A 14,543-nucleotide genomic window follows, 5' to 3' on the forward strand; every position below is an offset into this window, starting at 1 on the left:
TTCTCACCAATAGTGCACGAGGGTTCCTTTTCTCCACATCCTTGCTATCACTTGTTTCTTGTGTTTTGATTTTAGCCATTCTGACAGGTAAGAGGTGATATCTCATTATAGTTTTGATTTGCATTTCCCTCATGATGAGTGATGCTGAACATCTTTGCATGTGTTTGTTGGCTATTTGCATGTCTTCTTTGGAGAACTATCTGTCCATGTCTTCTGCCCATTTTTAAACAGATTATTTGTTTTTTGGATTTTGAGTTGTATCAATTCTTTATATATTTTGGATACTAACCCTTTATCGAATATGTGATTTGCAAATATTTTCTCCCATTCAGTAGGTTGCCTTTTAGTTTTGTCTGTGCAGAATCTTTTTATTTTGATGTAGAGTAGACCCTTCAGATTTACTTTAATTGAAGAAAAATAAACTTTCCTTGGCCCTTTTACACCTTTTAGATATGTACATCTCAACCTTTAGTCACAATTACATACTTCTGGCCATAAACTTTTTTTGTATTTGAATATTATGGCCCCCTTGGAGGTAGGAACCCAGATTAAGACAAACTGAGGGAGTGGGTTCTTGTTTTTCTCCTAGTACTTACTCCAGTTTCACAGAACCAAAAGAAAATTCAGATCATGGAGGAACTTGCAAAAGCAGGGAGCTCTGGGAGATTGGGAGGAATGGGGTGCAGAGGTTTTAATTTGCTGTGGTTCTCAACACTGCATGCATATTTAAATCACCAGGAACTTTAAAAAAAAATATATACATGTGCAGGCCCTGTCTTGCCGGGTAGTTTTTATATGCCCGCCCTCCTTGTGAAAACAGAGCTTTTAAAAAATACAGGTCCTGCTCAGGGCTCACTAAATCTGAATTTCATACATTTGTTTTTTTTACCTCTTGAGGAGCTTCTTATGCAGCTGAGGTTAAAGGCTTCAGGCACAGATTGTATTTAAGTAATTTGCTAAATAAAGTTTTCCTTAAGGCAGTAACATAGTTATCCACTGGCAGTTATAAAAGTAATCACAAAGCACTTTGGGGATGCATTTTTATAAATTTTAAATTGTATGAGTTAAAAAAAACAGAAAGCAGCTTATTGGGGTGATATAGACTACACTTGAAAAACTTAAGGCAAAAAGAAAAAAAAATGTGATCTTGAATATTACCGGAAAAAGTGGGGTGGGCCACTTGGCAGTGGGGTATAGAAGTTTGACTTCGAGCTTTCTAACTGGCAGACCTCTGGGGAGTTTAACCTGGGCTACCTTTTTTCCTTGTGGAAATCCTGCCCTGGCCTGATTTTCTTAGATTGCTAGGAGTTGTTGTTGAAACTGGTGGTGGAGGGACTATTCTGTAACCAAATAGGTAATGAATGGAATTCTTACTTAAGTTCACATACCATGGTGAAATCTGGAAGTAAAATAGCTACTTGTCACAGCCCATTTTTATTTAGCAAATAAACTTGAAATCTGTATGTTGTTCTATGGGCTTTTGATTAGTGATGGACCAAAAAGATGTGATCTCTACCCTTATTGGGATATGATTCAGTGGGAGAGATATTTAATAAGTAAATATTCTAATAAGCATATAATTACAATTTGTACTCAGTGCTATGAAGGAAAAAGTAGTATAGCATGGGGGAGGATAATAATGGTGGTCTGTCTGGGAAGGCCCATCCAGAGGAATGATAGGTAAAGATCAGAAAGAGCCAGTCTGCTTAGCTGGGGAGAGGGATGGAGTGGGATGAAGAGAGAATATGTGTAGAGCTTCTAAAGCAAGATAGAAGTTATTGTTTGAGGAACTAAGAGAAGGACCTGTCAGGAACTGGTGTGGTGGGACTTTGTATGGTATAGTGGTCTTTGGTGTCTGAGGCATCTGAAGGTTAAGTACCTGGATTAATTCTAAAAATAACTGTTAAACTTAATTTTTTTCAGTTACTCTTTGATATTCTGGAATATGCTAGCATGTGATATCAAACTATGTGATGTTCATTTCTTGGTTATTTTTAGCTCTAAAATGGCTATTAAGAATAATGAAATTCAGATACAATGTTATGTATTATAAATTTGGTAGTGTGGCTCAGTGATTTGAAGCCTAACTCTGTAAATAATAATGAATGTGATGTTTTATTCATTCTCAGTAATTGACGATTTCTTTCTTTGAGTTAGAGAGAGAGAGAGCGCTCACGCATGCACGTGAGGGGGGTGGGGAGGAGCGAGAGAGAATCCCAAGCAGGCTCCATGCTCAGGGCAGAGCCCAAGAAGGGGCTTGATCTCACAGCCCTGAGATCATGATTTGAGCAGAAATCAAGAGTTGGATGCTTAACCAAGTGAGTCATACAGGGGTCCCGCAGTAATTGACTTCTTAAAGACTACTTTCTCCATGGGGATCCTGTTACTTACCTTCTTGGGCTATTTTGACAGACACGTATCTCTCCCTTTGTCTTTCTGGTCTCTCTCCTGTCCCTGTTCCCCTTCACCTTCTCTTCCTACTCTCCCCCATTCTAAGCATCATGAATAGAAAGCTTTAATAAATGCTCAGTTTTTATTTTAGTTCGTTTTTTGAGAAAGTGAGATAGCATGAACGGGGGTAGGGAGGTTAGGGAGGGGCAGTGGGAGAGGGAGAGAGAAAATCTTAAGCAGGCTCCACACTAAGCATGGAGTCCGGTGAAGGGCTTGATTTCACCACCCTGAGATCATGATCTGAGCCGAAATCAAGAGTCAGAGAGGCTTAACCAACTGAGCTACCCAGGTGCCCCTAAATGCTCAGTTTTTAAAAAATGACCATACTAAGAAACATGAGTGACTGAGTCTTGGCTAGAATACTGGATTTAGTGTTGTTTACACAGGTATACTGCTTGGCTTACTGTATGTCACTATTGAAGTACAGAAATTTTGCTTTCAGTTTTTCTTATTATGGCAGGAATTGGTAGAAAAAATTATTAAATCTGTAAGTAAAAGCTAGAGATTATTATTTTGCTGTGCTGCTTTTAAGAATACATGTTTTGCATTGGGCTATAAACAAATGCTGATAAAATAGACTTGAGTCTATTTACTGTTACACCCTTTTTGGCAAGAAACTGAGAGAATCATGGTTCCTAATAACAGTGTGTTTATTTTTTGAAAAGTCACATTAGGACAAAGTTCTAATACTTTATTCTAGGTATTTTAACTTTTATGCAAGCTTTGTGTTTTTCATGCATTTTATTAAATCAATCAATTTTCTTGGTACAGTTTTACATTATCAGAATATTTAAAATTATCTAAAGTTACTGTAGTAAAATTCTTGAAATGTAACTGAATTTTGGATAATTTAAATTGTATCAGATGTTGAATTAAACTTAAAATCGGTAAAAATACAATGCTACTACTGGATTTTTTGCTCTGGATGAAATGTTTTTCATACTTTCTGAAAGGAATTTGGATACTTAGAAACCTATAAGCACTAATTTTACTTTTAAATTTTGTAACGCCCTTAACTTTGAAAAAAAATTTTTTCTATTCTCTTCATTGTATTTCTTTCCCCCCCCCCCCACTAACAATAGCTATGGTAGGACAGGACCTTGCTGGAACTTTCAGTAAGTTGGCTTTGTCTTTTTCAAACTTCCCTTAAGTCATCCATGCATGTCAGTAGTGGCATCTAAATCGTACTTCCAACAATTCCATGCCATCAGCCCCCTTGCTTGCACTGATGTCACCTTAACTGTCCTTGCCATTCCATGCTTGTTGTTCAGTGCACAGTTCAGCAGCAACTGAAATGCCTTAAAAAAAAGACTAGTGTTATTTTTCACTTTTATTTTGTCTTTTGGATGAGTTTGGTTTCCTCAGGGACTTATTTAGGCTTTTTTTTTTTAATGGCATAAATCACTGTTATGTAGATACATTATATCTATGTTAGATGACTAACAAAGATGACTTTTTTTTTCTTAAGATTTTATTTATTTATTTGAGACAGAGAGAATGAGAGATAGAGAGCACGAGAGGGAAGAGGGTCAGAGGGAGAAGCAGACTCCCTGCTGAGCAGGGAGCCCGATGTGGGACTCGATCCCGGGACTCCAGGATCATGACCTGAGCCGAAGGCAGTGGCTTAACCAGCTGAGCCACCCAGGTGCCCCGATGACTTTGTTTTGTGGGGCAGGATGTCCATTAGAAATGATACAGATATGATCAGTTCTGGAATTGGTTCTTGACAGTATCTTAACGTTTTCATCTCATTGAGCACATGTACAACATGGTATTATTTCAGTGATTACATATAATTAGTAAGATTATAAACTAAATCCATGGAAAATTTTGGTGTGTGTTTTTAAGTTTATGCAGAAAGCAACATTTCATGTTTTATATGGGAAGTATTACATATGTAAAATTAAGATACGTTGTTTAATCTTTATGTTATAAAATACTCTGAAAAGCTGTCACAAAATGGGTTAACTTTTATATTTTTAAGTATTTTTAGGAAGGTATCATTTTGCTTCCTTTTATAAACAGAAATATCTAGGAAAAAAATTGCAATTTTTTTTGTGGGAAAGGAAGAAATCTTGAGGTCAAAACTTAATTTTTATGTTTTAATATACCTCACTTACTACAAACTAGAACTGTATTGCAATAAGATTTTATTTTCTAGAATAGTTACAATCAGATTGATCTTCATAAACTCTAGCACCTTAGGAAGGTACCATTCAGGTTTTACTTTTTTGATCTTTCATTTTCACAAAACAGCCCATTAAATACCGTATCTTCTGGGAGCTTCTATGGGACTTAGGGACCTTTTGTTTAAGGATCTCCATGTAACCTACTTGGAATCTCCCTATTAAAATGTTATGGGAATATTAATACATATTCTGTTTTCAGTAATGGATGGGAATAATATTACCAGATTTCTCTGGCTCTTGAGAGGAGATGTGATGCCCAGTTATGTTAAGTTATATAAGATACCTATTGACCGAATATCTGTGTGTTTATTGACTGACTTGGATAAATTTCTGAAATGTAAGGGGGAGAAGTAGAAAAGTCTTTTTGATTTCTCTTTGATCATATCCCTTGACAGTGTACTTCCTGAAGTGTTTACTTTTTTTTTCCTTGTGGCTGCAGTTATTCCACTACATGCTTTAAAACATTTGTATTTTGAAAGGCTTTTCACCTTAATTCCATTATTTTTGTTTTTTTTGTTTTTGCCCAGGATTTGATTCTTAAATATTTACCCTTTTAAAGCTTACCCTTTCCCTGTTGCCTGTACCCTTGTCCTCCCCAAAAGCCATAATTTAAGGCATTTTAAATACTTGATATTCTTAGTATGTTATTAAAATGTCAGTTTTCTAATGCTACTTTGTTAAGTTGACAATGTTAGGTAATTATATCAGAATTGGTGCACATACCAGCAGCCAGTATGTTCAATTAAAATTTTATTCATAATATTAAAGACATTTTGAATTTTTAACTGTTTCATTATTAATGTGTTTGCAAGGTATATTTGACATGTGAGGAAAAAGCATTACGTTTAAGTGTAGCTTCCAAAAGTTTGATCTGGCAATGATAGTATTAAAGAAGGTTCAAACAAAGCACGGGTTACAGCAGAACCTTTTTTTTTTTTTTTTAAGATTTTATTTGTTTGAGAGAGAACATGAGCATGAACCAGGGGAAGGGGCAGAGGAAGAGGGAAAAGCAGACTCCCTGCTAGGCCAACAGCGCTCCATCCCAGGACCATGAGATCATGACCTGAGCCAAAGACAGACACTCTTAACTGACTGAGCCACCCAGGCGCCCCTAGAACCTTTCTGATAAATACATTAATAAGTAAATCTCTTTGGCCTTTTTTAACTTTTTTCTTCAATTAAAAAGTCTGTATTTTCTCATTTATGTAAAGCTCACTGTTACTAATTTTTAGGAAGTATTAATCTGGTAACTTCATTTTAAAATTATTATATTCATTGGCCATCTGGCTCAGGCATTACAAATTTAATTCAATTAAATTATCTTTCCTTTTTTTAAAGTAAATTTTAGAACTTTCATGCCTTTTCATTGTATTTCAGAATATTCTGTTTATTTATGAGGTTAAGGTTAGCTAGAGAATTCTATTCTACTGCTATTAGTATTTTTTGTTCTTTATAGTTAATACTTTTATTTAAAAATCATGATTTAAGGATTTTTATTTTTTTAAAGATTTTATTTATTTATTTATTTGAGAGACAGCATGAGCAGGGGGGAGAGGCAGAGGGAGAGGGAGAAGCAGATTCCCCGCTCCGGACCCTGGGATCATGACCCATGCTGAACGCAGATGCCTAACCGAATGAGCCATCCAGGCGCCCCAATTTAAGGATTTTTAAAAAAATGTATTTTCAGCATTTTAATAGCATATCTATATAATGCCCATTTTTAAATTTAATACCCATTTTAAAGTAGTCCCAGGTTTAGCACAGATTGGTCACTTGTTATTGTTACTGTACCTTTTTTTAACTAAATCTCTTCAGAAAAGTTGATTTTTAATGCTTAAATTATAAAAATTTCATAACGTTTTAGGATAAACAAGTTTATGTGCTTGTTTGTTGGCTTGTACTTAAAGCCAGTCTCATTTGATCTGTAAAATAAAAATTGAATAAAGTTAAGTTATAATTCAGAGATTGTCATACATTCCTAGGCAACAGTGTGACATAACTAATGGTCCCTTTTGTGGGGACCTTCAATGTCTTAGAAACTGTCTGTGTGGTTGTAACACCAGAGCTGATGATTTTCCTTTAGGTGATTAAATAAGTTTTATTCTAACATCTTGGTGCCAAAGAATTTCCTTATAACTTACAGCTTACCAGCCCTACAACAGAATGGAGCCCAAGCCATCCAGGAGAGGATGCAGTGGTGTCTTTTGCTGATGTTGGATGGGTAGCCAAAGAAGAAGGACAGTGTTCAACAAGACGGAGGTTAGTCTGGAAGGCTATCAGAACTGGGATGCAGTATTTATTTACAGAAGGTGATATATTTGCAGTATTACCTATATCTCTGGTAACTAAGCCAGTTATTTTTCTCAAATAGTCTTATTTTCTGTTCATTTTAAAGATTCAGATAGTATTTTATAAAGTTCCTAGAGACATATAACTGTGTCTTAAGTCCTTATGAATCATAGAATTGCCTGCCCTTCAGAAGTTTAATATGAAACTAAAAGGAACTATCATAAATATGTGATAATGGTTTTATTGGGGTAGAGGAACCTGTGAGTCATATTGGTGTAATTACTGGAGAATGCTTTCCAAAAGTTGTGTCAAGATGAGTTTTGTTTCAAAGGACATAATGTGTAAGAGTTAGATACTTCCATTTATTTGAAAGAGCCTGAATAAATTATTGACTATACTTCAGTCTAATAAACAGTCATGCAGCATATTCAACTCTTCATTCTTATTAGGCCTCAAAGATATGGAGATAAAACAAGACACTGATTTCCAGGAATATTTCTTGTGCTAGAGGAGATTAAAAAGGAATTCAGTACTATAAAGTTACTAGGTAAATATAGAAGGCCACTGTGGGATGAGAGAGGTTTGGCAAGGCTTCTCAGAGGAGAGGATACTAAAGCTGAGGAAGGACAACCAGCAGAGGTAGGAGAGTTTCATGGAAGGGAGTAAACTAATGATCAGTGTCAAATACTAGGCTAGGTAAATAAAAAAACAAGCAAGTTTCAATTTTGTTTTGCAGTTGGAAGATTATCATTGACTTTAGCAAGTGTAATTTCATTTGAGTGGTATTAGCTGGATAAAATAAGAATCAAGTAATCCAAGAGCAAAGAAGGAATTTGATTTGAATGACAAGTAGAAGCGATGACATAGCAGTAGATGAACACAGACCAGGTATTGCAGGATTAGCAGGTAAAGAGCGTTTCTTTTTAAAGATGTTCATTTTATTTTTTTAGTAAACTTTTTATTTTGAGATAATAGATTTCATATACAGTAGTAAGAAACGATACAGATACATTTCCTGTACTCTTTACCCAGTGTTTTCCAGTGGCAACATCCAGCAAAACTGGTAGAGTATCACAAGCAGGATGTTGACATGGATAAAAGTCAAGATGCAGAACATTTTTGTATCCCAGTTCTTCCTCATAGCCACACCCACTAACCTTCCCTCTCCAACCCCTCCTTAATCTATGGTAGCCACTTAACCTGTTCTCCATTTTCATACTTTTGTCATTTCAAGAATGTTATATAAATTGAATCATATAGTATGCAACCTTTTGGGACAGGCTTTTTTCACCAAGCATAATTCTCTAGTGATTTGTCCAGATTGTTATATATATATATATCAGTAGTCTTTTTTCCTTTTTAGGGCTGAGTAGTATTCCTTGGTATGGGTGGACCATAGTTTGTTTAACCATGCACCAGTTGATGGACACCTGGATTGATTCCAGTTTTTGGCTATTATGAATGAAGTTGCTATGAACATTTGTGAACTGGATTTTGAGTGAACATAAATTTTTATTTCTCTGGGATGAATGCCTGTGAGTGCAGTTGGTGGGTCTTCTCAGTCAGGAGATAGTTGCATGTTTATGTTTTAAGAAACTACAGACTGTTTTCCAGAGTGGCTATACCCTTTTACATTCCTACTAGTAATGTATGGCTTATCCAGATGCATCCTCATCAATCTTTGCTGTTGTCATTCTTTTTTCTTGCCAATCTAGTAGTTGTGTAGTTACGAAGTTGTGTACTTCATTGTGGTTTTCATCTGTGTTTCCTTAATGGCTCATGGTGTTGAACATCTTTTCAAGAGCTTATTTGCCATCTTTATTATCCTTTTGGATAAAGTGTTCTCTTCATGTCTTGTGCCCATTTTTTTAATTGGAGTTTTTTTCAAGAGTTCTTGATGTATTTTAGATATGAGTCCTTGTCAGGTATGTAGTTTGTAAACCTTTTTCTCACATATAATGGGACAAGTGAAAGTTTGTCTTTTCATCTTTTTAACAGTCTTTCACAAAGCAAAAGCTTTTAATTTTGCTAATGTCCAGTTTACCAATTTTTTTTCTTTTATGGATCATGCTTTTGCTGTCAGTGTAAGAACTCTGGGCCTAGTGTGAGAGTCTGCAGGTTTTCTCTCTCTCTTTCTCTCTGTTTTAAATCTGTCCTTTAATTATTAGATCAACCAAAAGAACGAGGAGGAGTGGTGGGAAATTTTCCCTCCCAGACACCACCTTCTTTACAGCACAGGCCATTACACAGTATAAATGTAAACTACCATAAAGAATATTTATTTCCTGTGGAAAGTTACTTTCCTTTTGAGTTCAGATTGCAAGTTAGGTTAAGACATATGAAAAGAAACAAAATGTTAGCTTATTGAGAGAAACAATCTATTTACACTGCTTTTGGCAAATCATAAACAAGGTCTGAATTAAAGAATTATGTGTTTGAAAAAATTATGAAGATGGTAAATTGATGTTTCCGTTTCTTTTTTTTTTTTTCTTTCCTGTCAAATCTTCACTGCTTAAAGACAAACTACTTCATTTCTACAGAGGAATGCCATGAACTTTTAAGACAGGTGCTGTCACACTTTTGTGAACGATCAGAGTAAAAAAGGACATTGTCATGAGAGAAAAATAGACAACCAGAGAACTTCAAAGGCATTTAGCTACTCTGCTGTCTTCAGTTCATGTTTTTATATATTCAGTGATATAAAAAAAAAGCAGAGCATGGAGCCTAGGGTGATACAAGAAAACAGGCACATTATAATGACAGGGTGAAGGGACAAAGATTCCACTGTCACAGAGAACCTCACATTGCTTGATTTCAATTTAAGGGGTTACTTAAATTCATGGCCTTTTGGAAATTTAATGATATGTCGTGGTTCATCAGAACTTGTCGGCCCCAAGTTGTGCTAATCAACTTTTTTTTTTTTTAAGATTTTATTTATTAGAGCACAAGTGGGGTGAGGGGCAGAGGGAGAGGCAGGCTCCCCGCTGAGCAGGGAGCCTGATATGGGACTTGATTCCAGGACCCTGGGACCATGACCTGAGCTGAAGGCAGACGCTTAACCGACTGAGCCACCCAGGCGCCCCAGCAATCAACTTTTCAATGTTCAACCATTTAATGCTTGAAGAATCCTGAAATAGCCATTCTCTCCTCATGACTGTCCCTAGGAACTGGCAGCAATCCAAAACTTTTCTTTCTGTCCTTGGGCTCAGCGTGCCCCCTCCGGGGAGTTTGATGGCATATGTCAAGCTTTTGATATTTTCCCGATTCTTCTTTTGTTCTGGTAACCTGTCTAGGTATCCCTGTCTTACAATGGAAGAAATCCCCATGGACTTGTCTTATGGCTTGAACTGGTCCATTTTGTGTGATTTCTTTCATTATCTGTTTCACTGGAGGAGACTGTGTGGAGCAGAACATTGGTATATCCTGTCTGATTTCTCAGTGTTGTTGGGACATGGCTTTTTTTTTTTTTTTTTTTAATTTTATAGTTTTGTTTTACATTTAAGTCTGGGATCCTTTGTCTGGTTTTGGTGTCAAGGTAATACTAGCTTCATAAAATGAATTGGACAGTGCTTCTCTATATTCTGAAGAGATGTATAGAACTGGTGATAATTGTTCTTTAAATATTTTGTAGTTTTCTCCAGTGAAATCATCTGGGCCTGGAGATTTGTTTTTGGGGTGTTTTAAAATTAGAATTCAGGTACGCCTGGGTGGCTCAGTCGGTTAAGTGGCTGCCTTCGGCCTGGGTTGTGATCCCAGGGTCCTGGGCTCCTTGCTCAGCAGGGAACCTGTGTCTCCCTCTCTCTCCCTCTGCTTGTGCTCTCTCTGTCAAATAAATAAAATCTTTAAAAAAATTAAAATTTATGAATTCATTTTTCTTAAAGTTACAGGACTATTCTATCAGTTTCATGTTGGATGAAATGTAGTAGTTTGTGCTTCTCAGGGAATTGGTCCATTTCATTTAAGTGGTCAAATGTATGTGTGTAGTATTATCTGTAGCATTTCCTTATCTAGTTGATGTTTACAAGGTCTGTATTTGTATCCCCGGTTTCATTCCTGATATTAGTAATTTGTACCTTCTCTTTTTTTGACTTGTCAATTCTATTAATCTTTTCAAAGAATCAGTTCTCTTTTTGTTGATTTTTCTGTTTTCAATTTTATTGATTGCTCCTATTTTCTTCTGGTTGTTTGAGTTTATTTTGCTCTTTTCTAGGTTTTTAAAGTGGGAACTTAAATTTTGAGACTTATCCCTTTTTTCTAATACAGTAGTCCCCCTTGTCTGCAGTTTCACTTTCCACAGTTTGTTACCCACAGTCAACTGCGGTCCAGAAGCAGATGATCCTCCTCTGACATATTGTCAGAAGGTCAGTAGTAGCTTAATTCTACAATAATTCTACATTCACCTCACTTCATCTCATGTAGACATTTTGTCATCTGCCATCACAAGAAGGGTGAGTACAGTACAATAAGACATTTTGAGAGAGATCACATTCATGTAACTTTTGTTACAGTAGATTGTTATAATTGTTCTATTTTATTATTAGTTATTGTTAATCTCTCACTGTGCCTACTTTATTAAACTTTATCATAGGTATATACGTATAGGCAGGAACATAGTATATATAGCATTCAGTATTCTCCAAAGTTTCAGGCTTCTGTGGGGGTCTTGGAACGTATTTTTCCATGGATAATGGGAGACTACTGTAAAACCATTTTAGTGCTATAAATTCCCCCTTCAACATTGCTTTAGCTGCACCCAACTTTCAATATATTGTATTTTTAAAGAAATCCAGCTCACTGTATTTTTTTTTTTTAATTTCCCTTGAGACATCTTCTTTGACCTATGGATTATGTCGAAGTTCGGTTTCCAAATGTTTGGAAATTTTGCTGTTATTCCATTATTTAGTTCTAGTTTGATTCTGTTGTGGCCAGAGAACACATGCTATATATTTCCATTCTTTTAAATGTGTTGAATTTTTTATTTTAATCGTCCCAGATATGGACCATTTTTGTTTATATTCTGTGGTTACTTGAAAAAAATGTGTATTGTGCATGGAATACCCCCGTTGAATTTTTCTCTATCCTTCCTGATTGTCTAACAGTTGTTGCAAAGGGGATGTTGAGATCCAACTATATTTGGTGGGTTTGTGTATTTCTCCTTTCTGTTTTTTAACAGTTTTTGCTTTTTATATTTTGAAGTCTGTTTGGTGCATACACATTAGAAATGCTATGTCTTATAATTTCACTATTATTTAATGTCCCTCTCTGTTCCAGATCGTTTTCTTTTTCTATTTGTATACTTTCACCCTGCCTATGTCATTACATTTGAAGTGAGTTTCTTGTAGGCAGCATACTGTTGGGTCATAATTTTTTAATCCACTCTGCCTGTATATATAAACCATTTACATATATATATATGTAATTTTAGTTACGTTAGAGTTTAAGTCTACTCTTTTTCTCTTCTACTCTCTTTTTTTCTACTTTTCTGTGGGGTACTTAAACATTTATTTGGAATCCCTTTGTGATTTATCTATGTTTTTGAGTGTCTCTCCTTGTAAAGTTCTTTTGGTGGTTGATCTAAGTATTACATTGTATATACCTAAACTTAAAACATTCTACTGGTATTGTCATTTTACCAGTTAATCTTCTCCTTTATGTCCCTATATCCTCCTCTGTTTATAATTTTCTTAAAAATTTTCTGTGCATTTAGAATCACATCAGACAGTATATTTCCTTCAACCATCAAACATAATTTAGAAAATGTAATTTAGAAAGAGGAGAAAATAAGTCTACTTACATTTTTGCTGTGTTTTTCTTTTTGCCTGATGCAGTGTCTCCTTTTACTGCTTTCTTTCTGTTTAGAGAACTCCTTCAGCCATTCTTTTAGGTTAGGTGTGCTTGCTCTAAATGTTTTTCATTTTTTTTTCTTTCATTTGAGAATTCTTGATTTCCCCAATTTTGAGGGATGTATTTGCTGGATATGAGGTTATGAGTTCATAGGTATTTTCTTTTAGCACTTGAAAAATGTGCCAGTTTCTTCAAGCCTCCATGGTTTCAGATGAGAAACCGTCTGTCATTCGAAGAGTTTTTTTCCTCTCTAGGTAGGGTGCCCTTTCTTTCTAGCTGCTTTAAAAATTTCTTCTTTGTCTTTGGTTTTTAGAAGTTTGAGTAAGATGTTTCTAGGCATTTATTTCTTTGTGTTTAGCCTGTTTCAAGTTCACTCGGTTTCTTGAATTTTCAAGTTTATGTCTTTTGTCGTTATTTCTGTACATATTTTCTTTAAGTAAGTTGTCTGCCCATTATTTCTTTAAGTACTTTTTCAGCCTGGCCCTCTTTCTCCTCTCCTTCTGGGACGCTGTTAACCCAAAAATTAGATCTTTTATAGTCATACAGGTTACTGAGACTGTTCATTTTTTTTCCTAGTCTGTTTGCTCTTTGCTTTTCAAATTGGATAATTTTTCTTGTTCTACCTCTGTCTTCACCATTCTGTTTTTGATCCTGTCCACTGTGTTTTCAGTTATTTTACATTTTCTAAAATTTTCATTTGGTTCTCCTTTTTATTTTCTGTTTCTTTGCTGAGACTATTTATTTCAAGAATGCTGGTAATAGCTCATTGAAACCTTTTTAATCATAACTTCTTTTTTTTTAAGATTTTATTTATTTATTTGAGAGAGAGAGAATGAGAGGGGGGAGGGTCAGGGAGAAGCAGGCTCACCACTGAGCAGGGAGCCCGATGCGGGACTGATCCTGGGATTCCAGGATCATGACCTGAGCCAGAGGCAGTTGCTTAACTAACTGAGCCACCAGGATCCCATATAGTTTCTTTATGTCAGATAATTTTAACATCTCTAACTTCTCAGGCATCTATTGTCTTTTTCACTCAGTTTATGTTCTTTAGGGTTCTTGGTATAAGGAGTGATTTTTGATTGAAATCTAGATATTTTTGGTATAGGAGCCTCTGGATCTAAACTTTTCTTTTAGCTGTTTTTCACTAATAGCACTCTGGCAGGGAAAGAGTAAGTACTACCTTACTTCTGCCAGGTGGGAGTAGAAATCCAGGTTTCCCATTAAGCCTCCATTCACCCCTGAGGGTATTGGTGGGAGCTCCAGCTCTCCACAAGGCCTCTTGTGACACCATCCCAGCAGGTAGATGTGAGTGCCTCATTATTGCTGGCTCCCCCCATTGTCTCCACTATACCATGAGGGATGGGGTGCCCTTCTTAAGTTCCTTCTCCCTGCTTTCTCTGACAGCATCCTGCAGAGTATGAAGCATCTCTTTACAGCCTAATAAGGATGGGAGTTAGCCTTTGTTGCATGGTAAAGGTGGGACCACAGGGCTTTCTGTGGTGGTGTTTGGAGTGGAGCAGTTATTTTATTATTACTATTTTTAAAGATTTTATTAATTTATTTGAGAGAGAGACTGAGCACGAGTGGGAGGGAGAGGGAGAAGCAGTCTTCTCGCTGAGCAGGGAGCCCGATGGAGGGCTCGATCCCAGGACCCTGAGATTGTGACCTGAGCTGAAGGCAGATGGTTAACTGATTGAGCTACCCAGGCGCTCCTAGAGCAGTTATTTTTATGTAAGTTCTCTCTCTTGGGAGCCTACCCTTTTCTTGGTC

The 14,543-nt window shown here is 36.1% G+C and overlaps 1 protein-coding gene across 5 annotated transcripts in view; it reads left to right on the forward strand.

The window, feature by feature from the left end:
• MTFR1 (mitochondrial fission regulator 1) overlaps positions 1–14,543 on the forward strand; it is an 85,826-nt gene that overhangs the window by 41,283 nt on the left and 30,000 nt on the right. For all 5 annotated transcript variants that reach the window (XM_025870644.2, XM_073892833.1, XM_073892832.1 and 2 more), the window contains one exon: positions 6,784–6,899. In XM_025870644.2, coding sequence (XP_025726429.1) covers positions 6,784–6,899 — 116 coding nt within the window. The remainder of the gene's footprint in view (positions 1–6,783; positions 6,900–14,543) is intronic.

The sequence above is a fragment of the Callorhinus ursinus genome, unplaced genomic scaffold (genome assembly GCF_003265705.2).
Source record: "Callorhinus ursinus isolate GAN/ISIS: 27379988/994484 unplaced genomic scaffold, GSC_fseal_2.0 scaffold5, whole genome shotgun sequence".
In the NCBI taxonomy this organism is placed as follows: Eukaryota; Metazoa; Chordata; class Mammalia; order Carnivora; family Otariidae; genus Callorhinus; species Callorhinus ursinus.